General features: G+C 47.9%; 1 protein-coding gene across 3 annotated transcripts in view; it reads left to right on the top strand.

The window, feature by feature from the left end:
* The window catches only part of OLFML2B (olfactomedin like 2B), a 753,194-nt gene that overhangs the window by 474,102 nt on the left and 259,227 nt on the right, over positions 1–19,865 (top strand). For 2 of the 3 annotated variants that reach the window (XM_073644077.1, XM_073644075.1), the window contains one exon: positions 4,429–4,938. In XM_073644077.1, coding sequence (XP_073500178.1) covers positions 4,429–4,938 — 510 coding nt within the window. The remainder of the gene's footprint in view (positions 1–4,428; positions 4,939–19,865) is intronic. The other variant, XM_073644076.1, reaches the window with a different exon arrangement.

Raw genomic sequence — 19,865 nt, 5'->3', positions numbered from 1 at the left:
CCCTGCACTGCACTCCATTTTGCAGCCAGCAGCCGACCTCGATGTGCCCTTGACTGTGGGCAGTGACGTCATGAGCGATGGTGGGAACACCGAAGTCAGCTGGCAGCTCCAGCTTCTGGTCTGGTCCTTCCTGAGCGGTATGATGGCTGGACATTCCCATCTTGTTTGTACTTTCATATAATTGTTTGTACAGATGAACGAGGCACCTTCCGGTATCTTGAAATTGTACGCAAGGATGAGCCAGACTTGTGCAAGTCCACAATTCTCTTCCTGATATCTTGGCTAATTTCTTTAGACTTTCCCATGATGCTACACAAAAAGCAGTGTGTTTCTAGTGTGCATTAAAATACATCCACAGGTGTGTCTCTAATTAACTCAGATGTTACCAAAAACTATCAGAAACTTCCAAACACATGGCATCATCATATGGGCAGTCCAGAATTGTTTAAAGCCATAGTAATCTTAACAAACACAGGCAGAATAACCTGACACATCCATAGCGGACTGCTATTACACAGCTAAAGTCTTATAGGGTTGTGGTATATAAGCAAGCCAACAAAATGGATACGTACACTAAGGATCAGACAAATTATATCAAAATTACTAAATTTATTAATGTACAGTGACATGCTAAAAACAATTAAAAGCAAAGACCATAGAAGAGACCATGTCCAGAAATCACAAAGTAACTAACAGCATGAAAGTTTGTACACTGCTCAAAAAAATAAAGGGAGCACTCAAATAACACATCCTAGATCTGAATGAATGAAATATTCTCATTGAATACTTTGTTCTGTACAAAGTTGTATGTGCTGTCAACAAAATCACACAAAAATCATCAATGGAAATCAAATTTATTAACCAATGGAGGCCTGGATTTGGAGTCACCCCCAAAATGAAAGTGGAAAAACACACTACAGGCTGATCCAACTTTCATGTAATGTCCTTAAAACAAGTCAAAATGAGGCTCAGTATTGTGTGTGGCCTCCACGTGCCTGTATGACCTCCCTACAACGCCTGGGCTTGCTCCTGATGAGGTTGCGGATGGTCTCCTGTGGGATCTCCTCCCAGAACTGGACTAAAGCATCCGCCAACTCCTGAACAGTCTGTGTTGCAAGGTGACGTTGGTTGATGGAGCGAGACATGATGTCCCAGATTTGCTCAATCGGATTCAGGTCTGGGGAACGGGCGGATCAGTCCATAGCTTCAATGCCTTCATTTTGCAGGAACTGCTGACACACTCCAGCCACATGAGGTCTGGCATTGTCCTGCATTAGGAGGAACCCAGGGCCAACCGCACCAGCATATGGTCTCACAAGGGGGCTGAGGATCTCATCCCGGTACCTAATGGCAGTCAGGCTACCTCTGGCGAGCACATGGAGGGCTGTGCGGCCCTCCAAAGAAATGCCACCCCACACCATTACTGACCCACTGCCAAATCGGTCATGCTGAAGGATGTTTCAGGCAGCAGATCGCTCTCCACCGTGTCTCCAGACTCTGTCACGTCTGTCACATGTGCTCAGTGTGCACCTGCTTTCATCTTTGAAGAGCACAGGGTGCCAGTGGCGACTTTGCCAATCCTGGGGTTGGGCTGTGAGCACAACCTCCATCTGTGGACGTCTGGCCCTCATACCACCCTCATGGAGTCGGTTTCTAACCATTTGTGCAGACACATGCACATTTGTGGCCTGCTGGAGGTCATTTTGCAGGGCTCTGGCAGTACTCCTCCTGTTCCTCCTTGCCTAAAGGCAGAGGTAGCGGTCCTGCTGCTGGGTTGTTGCCCTCCTACAGCCCCCTCCACGTCTCCTGGTGTACTGGCCTGTTTACTGGTAGTGCCTCCAGCCTCTGGACACTACGCTGACAGACACAGCAAACCTTCTTGCCACAGCTCGCATTGATGTGCCATCCTGGATGAGCTGCGCTACCTGAGCAACTTCTGTGGGTTGTAGAGTCCGTTTCATGCTACCACGAGTGTGAAAGCACAACCAACATTCAAAATTGACCAAAACATCAGCCAGAAAGCATTGGTACTAAGATGTGGTCTGTGGTTCCCACCTGCAGAACCACTCCTTTATTGAGTGCGTCTTGATAATTGCCAATAATTTCCATCTATTGTCTATTCCATTTGCACAACAGCATGTGAAATTGAGTGTCAATCAGTGTTGCTTCCTAAGTGGACAGTTTGATTTCACAGAAGTTTGATTTACTTGGAGTTATATTCTGTTGTTTAAGTGTTCCCTTTATTTTTTTGAGCAGTGTATAATAGTGATTACAACATGGATCAAAATTGGTCCACTCCCACAAAAATATATAATAATAATAACCACCATGTGCCATAAAGATCAAATATACCAAAGTGTGCCCACAGCTGGGTTAGAGAGTCATGAAAGATCATATACGAATTATGCACGGTAACAATAGTGCAAGTGGACCCAAAACCTGGCATCCCTGGAAAGGATTAACAACCACAGAGCAATATCTTTCTAAGACCCAGAGTCTTTTGTGTGGGTACACTTATATATGGTAAGTGTATGGCTCTGCTCACATTTTGGTCCCTCTCACATTCCCCTCTCATGCTTGCCTACCCCTCCCTATCTTGAACTCCACTATACAGGTATTTACTTGAGCAACTTTGCCTTAGATAGGATAGGTTTTGTACCTTGGCTTTGACCTGAGCCCCTGTCTTTACTTGATTACCATATATTTTTTAATATAGTTTTTTTTCTGTATTTTATTGTGTCCTGTATTTGTTTTTCTCTCTCCCCTTTTTACTAGTTCATTTTTCATTTCATGTCCCTGACCTGACATGCATATGATCCATTTGGATGATGTTGATGGATTGACTTACCTCGTCATATACAATGAAATATTTATTATTATCTAGATATTTATTTAACTTGAATTTCTTTATTAACATAATATTTAATGTATGCCATTTTTACATAAGTAATATTTTGTACTGCATAGATTGTTGAACCTTGTTCTTGTAAATGTGTCCACCTCACACATCCTGTTCACCACTGGCGCTTCAGTGTGCGTGCATGCCCCGCGGTTACGACTCACCCGAGGCTGCCCGACGTCTCTATGCTCGCCGCGGGTGTTTGGGATATGGCCCTCCCAGGCTGCTTCCAGACATGCGCATGGTGGGCATGACAGCTGTGCACCACTTGGAGGGCGTGACCAGTGGGCAGCGCATGCGTAAAGGGCAACAGCGCCTTTGGTTGAACAATGGTCACGTGGTATCCACATGTGACCGGTAACCAGGGATACAAAAAGGTCCTTTTCAACCTATGCTCACATTTTCTCTTGATAAAGCAAGGAAACCCTCCACGTGAAACGTGCATCAGGAAGTCACTCATTTCATCCCTAGCAGCCTTCCAGCCCTATATAGTGGTGTTCACATAATTACTTTTTATGGTCTCATCCATATATCACTGCAACTAGGGACTCCTTATGGCTATTGGGTAATGGGACTTATTACTATGCGTTGAATATACATTTGAGTGACTCTATTCACTTCTTAGCCTGATTGGTCATAAACCCCTCTCCACCTCCACCCCCTTATATACTTACCACTGAACTATTCAGAATTACTAGTTATTCGGAATACATCTGTTTTGGCTAGCTAAGGATTCTCTCTCTTTACAAACATTATGGTTTTATCTGTCTATTTATGTATTATTGTTTTTATGCATATTTAATTATTATATTCAATAAAATTAGTGTACTATTTATACCACAAAACTCCTTTTTCCTCTTGTCTTAGATATTAATCTTGGTGTATGTAAACTTTTGACTTTGCAGTAAGTAATAAAAACTCCTTAAAACATTCTCTCTCATTATTCTGGCATTTGGCAAATATAAAAAATAATGGTAATCCTAATTGACCTAAAACGGGAAAGGTTTATTTTGATTTCATATCAGATATTGAGAAAAACATGCATATGTGTCTTTTTATATAGTGTCTGTAAACTTCTGGTTTCAACTGTATATTTGCTGCAATTTTGGATCACCTGGTCTATAGGGAGCAATGCCCAGGTCCATTGTTCCACCACTCACTAACTACAAAGGCACAGAGGGAACCGTGAATAGGCCAAAAAGGGTGTTCTAGTGCATCCAAAGCATACTGTATCAATGGTGATGGATTACTTTAGGTCTAGAAACAGGGAATGCTTATTCTATGAATCAGTGGTGGTTGAAAATTATTATTAATTATTAAATGGTGGTTTTCTTAATACCATGCAACTTTGGGAGAACAAAAATCTTACTTTACCGTGATGTAACTTTTTTTTATATAATTGTTTTAATACGCAGCCCTTCATTCTTAGCAGACATTGCATTTGTAGTTATTTTTGCCTTAGGTTGTTCATTTTTAAAACAAAATGTATATAACATTTTCTATTTTTTTTTTTTAATTCGTCTTGCTAGAAGATGATTCATACAGTGGAGACAATGCCATTGACATGTTGATTGAAGATCAGCTTATAAAGCATGAATTCCAGCCTGTCAGTACCTCAGATGATCTCACTCCAACAAAAGAATCACTAACCTCAAATTATGTCAAAGGACATACAAAACCCTCTCACTTCTCTAATATGGATATTTCTACCTCGTCTGTAGAAAACTTGGTAGACACTGCAGCAACATCAAAACTGACCAAACAAACTAGTTTGTTGCAACAGATAACTAAAGAACAGACTAAAACAGTAGAAAGCACAGCAACCGAGGCTGAAACAATTGCACTAACAGCCCTGACTAAACAATCTGTAATTATACAGACTACTAAGTCAACCATATCCAGATCCATTCATACAAGCACAGATGCCCCAATGAGTTCAGATGCTCCATCAACAAGCTCCAAACCTTCAAAGACTACTAAAATGTTTAACCTAAACACTGATAGTAACAAAGAAGAAGATGATCTCCAGAAAGTCATTGGTAAGTTTGAATCTTTTCATTGATATTATGTTTTGTTTGAATTTGGTCTAAGGTGTTTCAGATTAAACATTTTGGCCAATTCTTAGTATTTTTTTTTAAAGTGTTCATACTAGAGTCCCGGTCTCCCCTCTTCCGGAGCGGCAAATACCAATTTGTTACAGATGTGTGCTAAATTTCATCTGCAAGTTGCTTTTCTAATTACGAAAAAATGCAAAGAGATGTATAGAGATAATGTGTTATGTTGTTAATTTTTTAAAGCTGAAATAACATTCTTTTTTTTTATGATTTTTTTGGTAATTTCTTTTGCTGTTTAGAGATGAGCGAATCTTTAAATGTTCTATTAGTTTCAGATCGGAGAACTTCCTGTTGTTCGTCGAACATATCCGCATCCCATTGGATTGAATCGAAGGCAAAACCAAACGCATGCACAACACCTTCAAAGGGTCCCAAAAGCTGCCAAAACAGCTCAAATTAGGGACAGACACCAGGAAAGGTGGCATCAATTGACCAACAGTACAAATTTTATAAAGTCACAGCAGCAGTCAGCCATGGGCCATGCATGAGGTATCAGGGTCTGTGCCAGCATTTATGACGCGCCCCTGGGCCTGTGCTGAGTAGCGTTGCGCACGCGGGGGCCTACCCGGAGCCGGATCTGAGAGGGGTAGTAGTTTCGTGGCGGTGACCCGGTCCGTGCCCAGGGAGTCAAACTGAGCGGCAGTATTTAGCAGTAGATGTTAGAATGTTCGACTACGCCACCCGTTGAATGCGGTCATGAGACCGCCGCTGCAGGGCAGACCGCTGAGGCCGGTGATACGGTTGTGCAGCGGGGATGGTATAACCCCCAACGGGAGGGGTATGGCCTCAGGGCAGCGGACGTGGATGATGAAACACTCGGAGATGGTGCGGTGTAGTTCAGGGTCTTTACTGGTGGCAAAGGTAGACCCTCCCGGAGTACTGGCTAGCGATCGGGGCCTGGTCAGTCCGCGAGCAGATGGGATCTCCCCTGGCCAGGCGGAGTTGTAGGCCTCCCCAACTAATCGTACTCTTCTGGCTACCTTGCTAGAGGCTGGTAAAAGTAGCCCACGTCCCTGAGTGTACCGTGTGGTGCTCACCCATATGGCCGGTGACTCGGGGCCTTTTGGTAGCTTCCGCTCCACGTCGCGGTGCTGGTCCCTTGCGTGTGACCGTGCCTTCGGGTTTCTTGGCCAGAGGACCTGAAATCCCCTGCCGGGCGGTTTCTGCTGCTGGGTAAGGATTAGTCCCCACAGCCTCGGACTCCGGGTCCGGTAAGAATTCTTCAATCAGGGCAAGCTCTACAGCTTCCAGCCCCTGATCTTTTAGCACAGCTCCCACAGAGCTCCTGATCTTTCTTGTTCCTAAAGCTGCTCCACTCCAGACCAGACTGTGTCTCTGTCTGTGTTCTCTGCTCTTTCTCCCTAACCCTGCCTCAGCCCCAGCTTTATATAGGGGAAGTTCTTCCCCTCCCAGGACTGGGCAGGAGGTGTGGCATGCATAGGATGTCTGACCAGGAAACCTCCCACCTGCTCACAGACGTAATATTGTTATTACTGTGGGAACCAGACCCCTGGGGTGCCACATTCCCCCCTAGTGAAATTTAGTACTCCGGGACTAAACATATTTTTGTAAAACATAACAAGTAAAAAAAACAGAAACAGTACAATAAAGAAAAACACATTAGGATGGTCACGGCGTGTCCGCAACCGGGTGCAGTTTTTGAAGCAAACAAGGGTGTCCATTTCACCAAGGAACAGGGAGCCGTAACCAGGTAGGGGTCTGTCCTACCCCGAGTCTTTAACAGTCTTAGTCCTTTCCTGGGTTACGCTCCAAACATATGTACAAAGGATTCCGGATAATCCTTAAACGACACCTATAAAATAACTAAAAATACACAATTATTTACAGGCAACAATAAACAGGTAAATACAAATAAACAGTCTAAACACTTAGATCCTCCAACGTACGGGTAACTGGCCTCTAGTGGCTCTAGTGGACCTACGGAGCTGACTGACTGGTCCTGAGCTACGGGGTGTAGGAACTGTCAAAGATAAACTGGGCAGCTGTCTACGGGCTCTTTGGCTCACTAGGGGTACGGCAGGCTCACTATAAGCAGAGGGTTGATCCTCCTGGTCTGCCAGTGTGGGGTCTCCTGCCTCCTGGACCTGCTGCTCTTCCAGCTCTACCTGTTTCTCCGTAGGTACTTGAGATGCTGGTTGGAGGAAGGTGAGGACGGGTACCACAACTGCGCCATTGACTTGAGTCCAAGACCGAGGGAAGTCTCCGAGCACAGTACTAACCATATCTTCCCTTTCCTCTGCGGGTCGAGGGTCTTCTTGTTCTTCTTCAGGGCTTCGTAGCTGTTCGGGACACTTCAGGTGATCTCGGGAGACAATGGCTGTGGTTTCTCCTCCGTCCTTACTGATTATGCAGACTTTCGGGTTCTCATGGCTTGAGGGCAGTACGGTGTACGGGTCCTTCTCCCACTGGTCGTCCAACTTGTGGCGGCGTCTCTTCCTCTTCAAGACCTGCTCTCCAGGTACCAGGGGAACAGCGGGAGCATACTGGTTGTAAGTCTTCTCCTGTCTTTCTCTAGCTTGACAGAGACTTCGCTCCACGCTCTCCTGTACTTTCCGGTACTGCTGCTGTCTTTCTGTGTCCCAGTCTGCTTCTGGTGAAGTGTCCTCGGGTGTCAGGACTCCCATCTCCAGATCAACAGGAACCTTACCAGGTCTTGCTCTCATTAAGTAAGCCGGGGTACAGTTGGTAGAACCTACCGGGATGTGGTTGTATAGGTCCACCAGATCAGGCAGTTTCTCAGGCCACAGACTGCGTTCCTCCAGGGGCAATGTTTTCAGAAGATCTATCACCACCTGGTTCATTTTCTCGCAGAGCCCATTGGTTTGCGGATGATAGGGTGTTGTTCTTATCTTCCGGCAGCCATACAGAGTGCAGAACTCCTGGAAGACTTCCGCTTCAAAGGCAGGTCCCTGGTCTGTCAGCACCTGCTCCGGGTATCCGTGTGGACGGCAGAAGTGCTGCTGGAAGGCTCTAGCTGCTGTTTGAGCCGTTAAGTCCTTGACCGGGACCACCACCAGGAACCGGGAGTAATGATCTACGATTGTGAGGGCGTAGACATACCCAGATCTGCTTGGAGCCAGTTTCACATGGTCCAGGGCTACCAGTTCCAGTGGCTGTCGGGTGATGATGGGCTGCAAGGGAGTCTTCTGGCTGGCACGGTCCTTCCTTCTTAGGTGGCACGGTCCACAGTCTCTGCACCACCTCTCGATGGTTCCTCTCATGCCTACCCAGTGGAACCGCCCGCGCAGCAGGAACTCCAGCTTCTTCCACCCGAAGTGCCCAGCTCCGTCGTGGTATGCCTCCAGTACCATAGCCGCGTCTCTTCTTGGCACCACTACTTGCCAGATCAGTTCATGCGTCCGGGAGTTAACCATTCTGCGGCACAACTTCCCCTTGTAAAGGAACAGTCGACTCTTCTCAGCCCACAGCTGCTTGGTCTCCTCCGGAGCGTCTGGGTCAAGGCGGGCATCTGGCTGAGTCAGCATCTCCTTCACCAGTCGGACGGCGGGGTCACTGTCTTGCGTTTCCGCCCAGTTGTAAAGAGGTAAGGGGTTGAACGTAGCGGATTGCTTACTCCTTACACGGTGGGAATACTGGATAGTCCCATGCCGGTGGAACGCGGGAAGTTCAACCTCCTCCAGTTCCTCTGGATCTTCCCCCACATCCGGTAGGTTTGGCATTCTGGACAAGGCATCCGCGTTGGTATTGGAGCGTCCTGCCCGGTATTTGATTGTGAACTCAAAGTTGGACAGGCGGGCCATCCATCTCTGCTCCAGGGCACCGAGTCTTGCTGTGTCCAGGTGTGTCAACGGGTTGTTATCCGTGTACACGGTGAACCGGGAAGAGGCGAGGTAGTGCCTAAAGCGTTTGGTGACTGCCCACACCACTGCCAGGAACTCTAGCTTGAATGAGCTGTAATTCTCAGGGTTTCTTTCGGTGGGTCGCAGTTTTCGGCTGGCGTAAGCAATTACCCGTTCTTTCCCCTGCTGGATCTGGGACAGTACGGCTCCTAGCCCGATGTTACTTGCGTCGGTGTAGAGGATAAAGGGCTGGCTGTAATCAGGGTACGCCAGGATTTCATCCCCCGTGAGGGCCATCTTCAGCTGGCGAAAGGACTCTTCTTCCAGCTTCTCCCATCTGAAGGGTGGCTTCTGGTTCTTGGCCTTCCTGGACTGACCTATCAGGAGGTCCTGCATAGGAGCTGCCTTTTTGGTGAAACCGGGAATGAATTTTCGGTAGTAGCCTACCAACCCGAGGAACTGCCGCACTTCCTTTACGCTGGAGGGGCTTGGCCATTCCTTAATTGCGGTGATCTTATCAGGGTCGGGAGCCACTCCGTCAGCACTCACCACGTGTCCCAGGTACTGCACCTTTGGTTTCAGGAGGTGACACTTGGAGGGTTTCACCTTTAGGCCGTAGTTGTTAGAACCTTGCTGTTAGGTTTTTTTTCCTTTGCTGGTCACATGACCTTGTTGGCCTATTTAATCCTGCTCCGCCCTTCTGGCTTTGCTGGACTTCATTGTATATCTACTTTCTAGCTAGCCTGTGCTCTGTATCTAACTCTGTTAGTTTGCTTGGTCTACGGACCTCTATGTTCTATCTATTTTGTTTGTTCGTCTGTCTGCTACTATTTCTGTTAGGAGGTGTCCCATATTCCTCCCAGTCCTTAGTACTTGTAGGGATTCCCTCCCCACATCTATAGGTCTCCGTACAGACTAGATTAGGACTTTAGCAGGTCTGATCGCAGGATCAGGTTCCCTGTTACATCGTAGGGATTCAGCTGAGTCCTATAGTAGGGACAGATCTCCTCTCTTTCCTTAGCTTTGGTAGCAGAACATAACCGTAAGTCCAGCCTGCAAATTCTCTAAGGAAAGATTTTTTTTTTTTTGTTCCATCATGGTGTCGGTTCAGGATTTGGCTAAACACCTGCAGGGACTCTCTCTGGAAGTGGCTGAGCTCCGTCAGCACGTGAGTAACTGTCCTGGAGCATATTTCTTGGAGCCTAAGGTATGTTTGCCGGATTTATTTTTTGGTGAACACCGAGAATTTTTCTCATTTAAAAATGCTTGCTTATTGTATTTTCGTTTGAGACCCAAGTCCTCTGGGGATGAATCCCAGCGCGTAGGGTTCATAATGTCACTTTTGCGCAAAGAGCCTCAGGAGTGGGCCTTTTCTTTGCAACCTAGTGATACATGCTTCAGATCAGTGGATAGTTTTTTTTCTGCTTTAGGACTATTATATGATGATCCTGACCGTGTGGCATCAGCTGAGATATTTAAAACAAGGATCAGGTAATGTCGAAAAATATTGTACTCATTTCCGTCGTTGGTGTACTCAAACAGGGTGGAACGATTCTGCTCTGAAAAGTCTATTTCTTGCTGGGCTCAGTGAAAGGGTTAAAGACCTGCTAATTGCTTATCCTACACCTGAGGATTTGCAACAGGCTATGCAATTAGCTATACGGGTGGATAGAAGACTGCGTGCTAGGGTTAATGAGAGCAAATCCTCTGCTATGTCAGTTTCTGGTTATGATAATGTGTGTACTAACAGTGGTGAACCGATGGAGATTGGATCGGTGGCACCTCGCTCTCAAGAAAAAGACCGTCGTTTTTCGGAAGGCTTGTGTTTCTATTGCGGAAAATCTGGTCATTTGATTAAAGGCTGTGAGCTTCGTATGAAGAAAGAAAAAAAAATGGTCAGTCACGCCCGTATTGCCTGTTTAAATTCCAAGGGTATATTTTTAGCTGCTTCCACGATTGCTCAGGAAAAATTAATGGAATTTCGGGTGTTTGTTGATTGCGGGTCTACACTGAATGTAATTGATGGGGGATTCGTGGAAAAACTCAATTTAAAACCTGAACCTTTATCATCCCCCATTGCTGTGGTTTCTGTGGATGGCTCCCCTTTGAAGAATATTACTCTCAAGGTCAGTGAATTTCCTCTCACTATTAATGGTGTTCACCATGAGAAATTGGATTTGGTAGTGTTGAATAACTTGCCTTCTCCAGTAATATTGGGTTTGCCCTGGTTAAAATTTCACAATCCTGTACTGGATTGGTCTACCAGTGAAATTAAATCCTGGAGCCATAAATGTTATGACAAGTGTTGTAACGGGCGTATTGCAGCTTTGGATAGGGGAGAATTGCCTGTTCCTATTCAGGATTTTTGGAGAGTTTTTTCTGAGAAGGAATCGCAGGTTTTGCCTCCCCATAGAGACTATGATTGTTCTATTGAATTTGTCCCTGGAGCGACTCTTCCTAAAAGTCGTTTATTTAACCTTACTATTCCTGAGAGGAAGGCTTTGGAGGAATACATACAGACAAGTTTGGCCGCCGGTCACATTAGGCCCTCTAAGTCTCCTGTGGCTGTTGGATTTTTTTTTGTAAAAAAAAAGGACGGCGGTTTACGTCCTTGTCTGGATTTTCGTGAGATTAACAAAATTACGGTACGCAATCCTTACCCACTGCCATTGATTCCTGATCTGTTTAACCAGTTATTGGGGGCCAAGTGGTTCTCTAAAATTGACCTTAAGGGGGCATACAATCTGTTGCGCATGAAGGAGGGTGATGAATGGAAGACTGCTTTTAACACTCCTGTGGGTCATTTTGAGAATCTGGTTATGCCTTTTGGTCTTACTAATGCTCCTGCATTTTTTCAGAATCTGATTAATGACATCCTTAGACCTTTGATCGGTAAAAATGTGGTTGTATATTTGGATGACATTTTGATTTATTCGCCAGATCTGGAGTCTCATTGGCGGAGCGTGCGTGAGGTATTACAGTTATTAATGGACAATTCGCTTTTTGCTAAGCTGGAGAAATGTGAGTTCGCTGTACAGAGAATTAGTTTTTTGGGCTACATTATCTCCAGCAAAGGTTTTGAGATGGATCCGGTTAAGGTTCAGGCTGTGCAGGAATGGCCTAGGCCTATTGGTTTGAAATCGATACAGAGGTTTTTGGGTTTCGCCAATTACTACAGAAAATTCATAAAAAATTTTTCTAGTATTGTCAAACCTCTGACTGATCTCACCAGGAAAGGTGCTGATGCGGTTCAGTGGTCTTCTGAGGCCATTGAAGCTTTTGTGTATCTCAAGGAGAGGTTCACCTCTGCTCCCATCCTTATGCAGCCTGATGTGACTAGGCCGTTTTTGGTTGAGGTTGATGCTTCCTCTGTGGGGGTTGGCGCAGTATTGTCTCAGGATAACGGGGATGGATTACATCCCTGTGCCTTTTTTTCAAAAAAATTTTCGGAGACTGAACTGAATTACGATATTGGTAATCGGGAATTATTGGCTATTAAACTCGCATTTGAACACTGGCGCCACTTCTTGGAAGGTGCGGAATTTCCCGTTCAGGTTCTTACGGATCATAAAAATCTGATATATCTTGGTGCTGCCAAGCGCCTGAATGCCCGTCAGGCTAGGTGGGCACTGTTTTTCTCGCGGTTTAATTTCTCCGTTACTTACATCCCTGGTACTAAGAATGTTAAGGCGGATGCCTTGTCTCGCAGTTTTTCTCCCATAGTCGGTGCTGAGAAAGAGGAAAACATTTTACAAGAAGGTGTTGTGATAGCTGCTTTAGACTCCGTTTTGGAAGATGAGATTCTTAAAGCTCAGGAGAATGCCCCATCTAACACTCCTCATGGGAGGTTGTTTGTGCCTGGGACCTTTAGGAGAGATTTGTTTGTTGAGTGTCACGAATCTCGGTTGGCAGGTCATCCCGGAATCTCTGAGACCAAGAGACTGGTGGGTCGCAGTTTTTGGTGGCCTGGATGGCAGAAGGAAGTCATTAAGTGGGTGCGCCAATGTACTATATGTGCTAGATCTAAGTCCTCACATACTCCTGCTGCGGGGTTGCTTTGTCCTTTGGAGGTCCCCAGTGCTCCTTGGACACATTTGGCTATGGACTTTATAACTGACCTTCCCCCCTCTGAGGGTTTTACTGTCATCTGGGTGGTCGTGGACCGTTTTAGCAAGATGTGTCACTTGGTTCCCTTCGTCAAACTGCCCTGCGCTAAAACTCTCGCTAAGGCCTTTGTCAAGGAAATTGTCAGACTTCATGGCGTTCCTACTGACATTGTTTCTGATAGGGGTCCTCAGTTCGTGGCTCGTTTTTGGCGTGCCTTTTGTGACAGGTTGGGAATTCATTTGTCGTTTTCGTCCGGATATCATCCTGAATCTAATGGCCAGACAGAAAGGAAAAACCAGGATGTTGAGCAGTTCTTGCGTTGTTTTGTGGCAGACAATCAAGAGGGGTGGTCTGAGTTTCTGCCACTTGCCGAATTTGCTCTGAACAATCATACATCTTCTTCTGCTGGTTGTTCGCCTTTATTTTGTTGTTCTGGGAGACATCCGTCGTTTGGGTCGTTCTCCAAGTTGGGATCTGCCGTGCCTGAGGAGGAGAATTTTTCCGGTGATTTGGAAAGAGTTTGGACGGATGTGCGTGGTAATCTTCAGGAGGCCAACAGAAAATCTAAAGACTACTTTAATAGGAAACGACAGGAGGTTTTGTTCGCTGTTGGTGACATGGTTTGGTTGTCCTCTAGGAATCTGCGGTTGAGGATTCCTTCTAAGAAATTGGGTCCCAAGTTTGTAGGGCCCTTTAAGGTGCTTCAGGTTGTCAACCAATCTGCTGTTAGGTTGGAGGTTCCTACCTCCTGGAGAATTAATCCGGTCTTTCATGTCTCTCTGTTAAAAAAAGCTGTTGTGTCGGATGGTGACGCCTCTGCCTCTGTTCCTCCAGTGGTGGAGGACGGGGAATATGAAATTTCTCGCATCCTTGACTCTAGACGGTATAGAGGTAGTTTGCAGTATCTTGTGGCCTGGAAAGGTTTCGGACCCGAGGATAACTCTTGGGTGAGGTCAGATGATGTTTCCGCGTCCAGACTTATCAGAGCGTTTCACAGGAGATTTCCTGATAAGCCTGGTCCTAGGGGATCCGGAGGATCCTCTTAGAAGGGGGGGTACTGTTAGAACCTTGCTGTTAGTTTTTTTTTCCTTTGCTGGTCACATGACCTTGTTGGCCTATTTAATCCTGCTCCGCCCTTCTGGCTTTGCTGGACTTCATTGTATATCTACTTTCTAGCTAGCCTGTGCTCTGTATCTAACTCTGTTAGTTTGCTTGGTCTACGGACCTCTATGTTCTATCTATTTTGTTTGTTCGTCTGTCTGCTACTATTTCTGTTAGGAGGTGTCCCATATTCCTCCCAGTCCTTAGTACTTGTAGGGATTCCCTCCCCACATCTATAGGTCTCCGTACAGACTAGATTAGGACTTTAGCAGGTCTGATCGCAGGATCAGGTTCCCTGTTACATCGTAGGGATTCAGCTGAGTCCTATAGTAGGGACAGATCTCCTCTCTTTCCTTAGCTTTGGTAGCAGAACATAACAGTAGTTTGCCAGGGCTTCGAACACTTCTGCCAGGTGTTTCAGGTGGTCCTCGTAGGTCTTGGAGTAGACGATGACATCGTCCAGGTATAATAGGACCGTCTCGAAGTTTCGGTGTCCCAGACAGCATTCCATCAACCGTTGGAAGGTTCCGGGTGCGTTGCAGAGTCCGAACGGCATGCAGGTAAACTCGCTAAGTCCCATCGGGGTGGTGAATGCGGTCTTCTCCCGGTCCGCCTCTGCTACAGGAACCTGCCAGTACCCGCTAGTGAGATCCAAAGTAGAGAAGAAGTTAGCAGATTTTAAAGCAGCCAAAGACTCCTCTATCCTTGGTAAGGGGTACGCATCTTTGTGTGTGATACGGTTGATTTTCCGGTAATCTACACACATTCTCATGGTGTTGTCTTTCTTTTTAACCAAGACTAGTGGAGCTGCCCAGGGGCTACAGCTATCCCTGATTACCCCAGCCTCCTTCATGTCTCTAAGCATCCCCTTGGCGTGTTGGTAGTGTGCAGGGGGTACGGGTCGGTATCTCTCCTTTATGGGAGGATGGTCTCCCGTGGGGATGTGGTGTTCTACCCCCTTTACTCGCCCGAAGTCTAACGGGTGTTTACTAAACACTCTCTCGTACTCTTGAACCACCCGATAGACTCCCTGTTTCTGGTGTGAGGGAGTGGAGTCAGTACCTAAATGTAGTTGCTGACACCAGTCCTCTATTGTTTTCTTAGAGCCGTTACCTTCCTCTGGTTGAGATGGAGGCAAGGGTTCCACGGACTGTACAGAATTCTGGTTTATGGTGAACAATTTAGCTAGCGTGGCATACCGGGGCAGGTGTACTTCTCTCTTCCCGATGTTTATTATGCGAACGGGCACCCTCCCATGGCGTACATCAACCACCCCCCGTGCTGTCAAAATGGTGGGCCTACTGTCTGAGTAGACGGGTTCTACCATTGCTTGGTAGTCTCTACCTCTTAGACCAATAGCTGCCCGGCACCAAATCATCATTTCACTTTTTGGGGGCATGGCAATAGGGAAAGGGTCACACATTCTCACGCTTCCAATCTCACCACCGGAGAGTTCCACCTGTTGCCGTCGCATCAGTGCCCGGATCTCTTTTTGGAGCACTCGCTGCTGGCCGGAGCTGGCGTTCTTGGCAACCTGCTGTAAAATGAAAATCACCTCTGCAAGACAATTTTCAATCACATTAGTTCCTAGCGTTATCTTTGGGTGACTCTCGCGCTTGTCAATGTCTACAATGATCAGTCCCTGTGCTGCCAGTTCGACTCTACCGATTTTAATGGTCATCTCTTTGAATCCGATTTGTGGCACGGGTTGACCATTGCTGGCGATGATACTCAAGTCGTCGTCAGGGTAGCGGGTTATATCCGAGTCATTCCAGTACTGCTTGAAGAGCACGTACGGGATGGTGGTGACCTGTGACCCGGTGTCAAGTAGGGCACTCATAGGAATGCCATCCAGTACCACAGGCAAGACTGGACGTCCTCCCACATATTTGTCACGCCAGTTCGATGGGCCTGGTGATCTTATTCCTGGGGGTTGGCCCTCTACCCCAGGTTGTGCCAGTTTAAAGGACAGTACCTTGCCATATGTCCGGGTTGATTGCAGCGGCGGCAGATGGGTTGTCCGTCCTCGTTGTATCGGTCGCTGGGTCTTCCTCTGGCCGGTGGGGTCCTCCTTGGTCGACGCCACGGGATGTCCTCCGGTCCGGATGCCAGCTGGATCTTCCCTGGAGCAGAAACCTGTAACGACTGCACAGTTCGGGTTAGCGCAGCAACGCTTTTAGCTAGCTCTTGGACCTGATGGTGCAGGTCTGGAGCCGGGTCATTGTTCAAAGCCTGCGCATCAGCCCCCACAGGCCCTGCCGACAAGGGCGCTGCCTCCTGGTGGTAAGCGGTAGTAGGGCGCCTGTGGGTCACAACGCCACCCGGTGCCGGTTCTCGGAGCACCCGGATGGCTCTGTCCTTGAACTGTGCAAAGTCCAGATGAGGATCCTGTAAGGCCATTGCCCGCAACTGGGTTCGGTGGGCATTGCAATATAGTCCCTCTATAAATTGTTCGGTCAACAGCCTGTCCTCGTTTCCCACGCCGTCAGGGTCGGTCTGCTTAATGGCTCTCAGGGCCTCTTGTAGGTTTAGTGCATAGTCCCTTATATTCTCATGTGCTCGCTGTTTGCACCCGTAGAATCTAAGCTTAATCTCGGCTGAGGTGCGGGTATCAAAGGTGTCCTTCAGCCGGGTTAATATCCCTGCGACAGTCCTCCTCCCAGGTGGCCAGGACTTTACCTCCCTTTGGGCTGCCCCGGTTAGTTGGGCCATCAGGATGCTCACTTTTTGCTCTTCTGTGAGGGGGTACACCTGGAAGAGGCTATCCAGCTTTTCTCTAAAGTCATTCAGGGTATGTGACTCCCCTGAGTACTGTGGTAGCCAGGCTGCCCCCGGGATATAGGGCATAGTGAAAGGCATGACCGCAGCAGCGGTGGCGCTGGCGGTGGCTGCGGCAGTGAAGCTCTCCTCCGTATCCGACTTCTTCCTCCCCCCTAGTGGACCGTGGCCTACCTTGCGATGATCCTCTTCCGTAGGCCGCGGCTCCGCAGTGGATCGTCAGGGTCGAGGACCTTCCGTCGCGCTCCTATGACGTCGGCGTCTGCTGGGCTCCTTCCAGGACCTTACGCAACGTCCGGACGTGAGGCGGGGCTTCAGTTCTCGCGGGCTTTTCGGAGTCCACGCCCCTCTTCTTCCTGCGCGGCGTCTTCAAGATGGCGTCCAACGGCGGGAAAACTCCACGGATGGCGGGAAGAAGGCAGAAGATGGCGTCCAACGGCGGGAAAACTCCACGGATGGCGGGAAGAAGGTAGAAGATGGCGTCGGATGGCGGGAATCTTCACCACAGGTAAGTTGAAAAGTCTCTTTTTCAGGCACGCAGTACCCGGTGGTTGCGGGCACGAAATCCTGCCGACTACGCCAAAGTTGACGCGCCCCTGGGCCTGTGCTGAGTAGCGTTGCGCACGCGGGGGCCTACCCGGAGCCGGATCTGAGAGGGGTAGTAGTTTCGTGGCGGTGACCCGGTCCGTGCCCAGGGAGTCAAACTGAGCGGCAGTATTTAGCAGTAGATGTTAGAATGTTCGACTACGCCACCCGTTGAATGCGGTCATGAGACCGCCGCTGCAGGGCAGACCGCTGAGGCCGGTGATACGGTTGTGCAGCGGGGATGGTATAACCCCCAACGGGAGGGGTATGGCCTCAGGGCAGCGGACGTGGATGATGAAACACTCGGAGACGGTGCGGTGTAGTTCAGGGTCTTTACTGGTGGCAAAGGTAGACCCTCCCGGAGTACTGGCTAGCGATCGGGGCCTGGTCAGTCCGCGAGCAGATGGGATCTCCCCTGGCCAGGCGGAGTTGTAGGCCTCCCCAACTAATCGTACTCTTCTGGCTACCTTGCTAGAGGCTGGTAAAAGTAGCCCACGTCTCTGAGTGTACCGTGTGGTGCTCACCCGTATGGCCGGTGACTCGGGGCCTTTTGGTAGCTTCCGCTCCACGTCGCGGTGCTGGTCCCTTGCGTGTGACCGTGCCTTCGGGTTTCTTGGCCAGAGGACCTGAAATCCCCTGCCAGGCGGTTTCTGCTGCTGGGTAAGGATTAGTCCCCACAGCCTCGGACTCCGGGTCCGGTAAGAATTCTTCAATCAGGGCGAGCTCTACAGCTTCCAGCCCCTGATCTCTTTTAGCACAGCTCCCACAGAGCTCCTGATCTTTCTTGTTCCTAAAGCTGCTCCACTCCAGACCAGACTGTGTCTCTGTCTGTGTTCTCTGCTCTTTCTCCCTAACCCTGCCTCAGCCCCAGCTTTATATAGGGGAAGTTCTTCCCCTCCCAGGACTGGGCAGGAGGTGTGGCATGCATAGGATGTCTGACCAGGAAACCTCCCACCTGCTCACAGACGTAATATTGTTATTACTGTGGGAACCAGACCCCTGGGGTGCCACATTTACAGCTTTAAATTTTACTTTAAATTAAGATGAGGTGGGTGAGGGATCAGTGTAGGTCTGCTGCGCTAGGAGCCCTGATTCCACATGCAACAGCTCAAGCTGCTTTTCTGCTCAGCCACATTCAGGTGTCACAAACATCAATTTCATAGAGTACTATTGGTATAAAAATTTAAAGGGAATCTTTCACCCCCCTGGGACCTATCAGACCGCTAATATGGGCATACAGGTTATAGAAATGTGAATCTATACTTACCTGTATGTCCCATATTTTAAATCTTGTGGCTTTGAAACTGCTTGTTATAAAATCCTTTTATCTAGGCTTGGCATCCAGGGGACACCAAGAAATGCCTTCCTATCTACTTAATTTAGATATTCCCCCCTTCCCTGCACGTCACAGGGCCCTTTGACGAGCAGTGTAGGGCTGCACAGCCCGGCCATACACAATGCGCCCATAGCTTAAGGCACTTTTTTTTTCACTGCCCTACTTTACTGATCTGCTTACTGGAGCGGAAGTCACAGTGACTCCCGTCATCTGCGTCCTAGAGCAGCTCAGTAAAAGAGGGCAGGGAGGAAAAAAAAAAGTTGCTCAAGCTATAGGCGCATTGCGCTTGCGTGGGCTGTGCAGCCCTAGACTGCACGTCACAGGGCAGGGGCGGGCAAGGGAGGGAAGAATATTTAAATTAAGCATATAGTTGGGCATTTCTTGGCGTCCCCTGAATGCCAAGCCTAAAAAAAAGGTTTCTATAAAAAGCTATTTCACAGCCACAAGACTGCTAATATGGGACATACAGGTATATATAGATTCACATTTCTATAACTTGTATGCCCATATTAGAGGTCTGATAGGTCCCAAGGGGGTGACAGGTTTCCTTTAAGGATAGTAACAAAGGCAAAGATAGTTGACTGAAAGTTAGCGGGGCAATGGCTCCTCTTTAATTGTGAGCAGCGAGCATTTCAGTAGACAGAAGCAGGATGGTGACGCTAATTATGGCATCATCGCTACTCACCATCTTGGTGGAGTTCTCAAAATTTTGGAGGAGGGCACAGATGTCAGGCATACATGCCCTCTCATCAGCTCTTATGTACGGAGGCTGACATGAATACCGACGGGCGTGTTGAAGCTGGTACTCAACAACTGCCTTCTATTGCATATGTTGGGAAGGATTTGTGAGAAGCATTGAGTTCCAACATGTGGTGACATTGCACACCAGTCAGTGAGCTGAAAGCTGCAAACGCTGCTGAAGCATGGCGAGTGTGGTGGAACCTGTAGGTGACTTTCACCCCATTGCTTGATCCTACCAGTTGTGGTGCTACTTTTACCTCTGCGCTGCTGTCCTCGCTATGCATGTCATCTTGCCAGGTTGGGTCAGTGACTTCATTGTCTACCACCTCCTTTTTCCTATATCCACCCTGGGCCTCCGCCTGACTTGCTGGCAATTCTGTCTC

This window comes from Phyllobates terribilis, unplaced genomic scaffold (genome assembly GCF_046119375.1).
Source record: "Phyllobates terribilis strain yellow unplaced genomic scaffold, ASM4611937v1 Scaffold_8__6_contigs__length_399053987, whole genome shotgun sequence".
Classification (NCBI taxonomy): domain Eukaryota; kingdom Metazoa; phylum Chordata; class Amphibia; order Anura; family Dendrobatidae; genus Phyllobates; species Phyllobates terribilis.
This window is presented reverse-complemented; position numbering and strand designations above follow the sequence as displayed.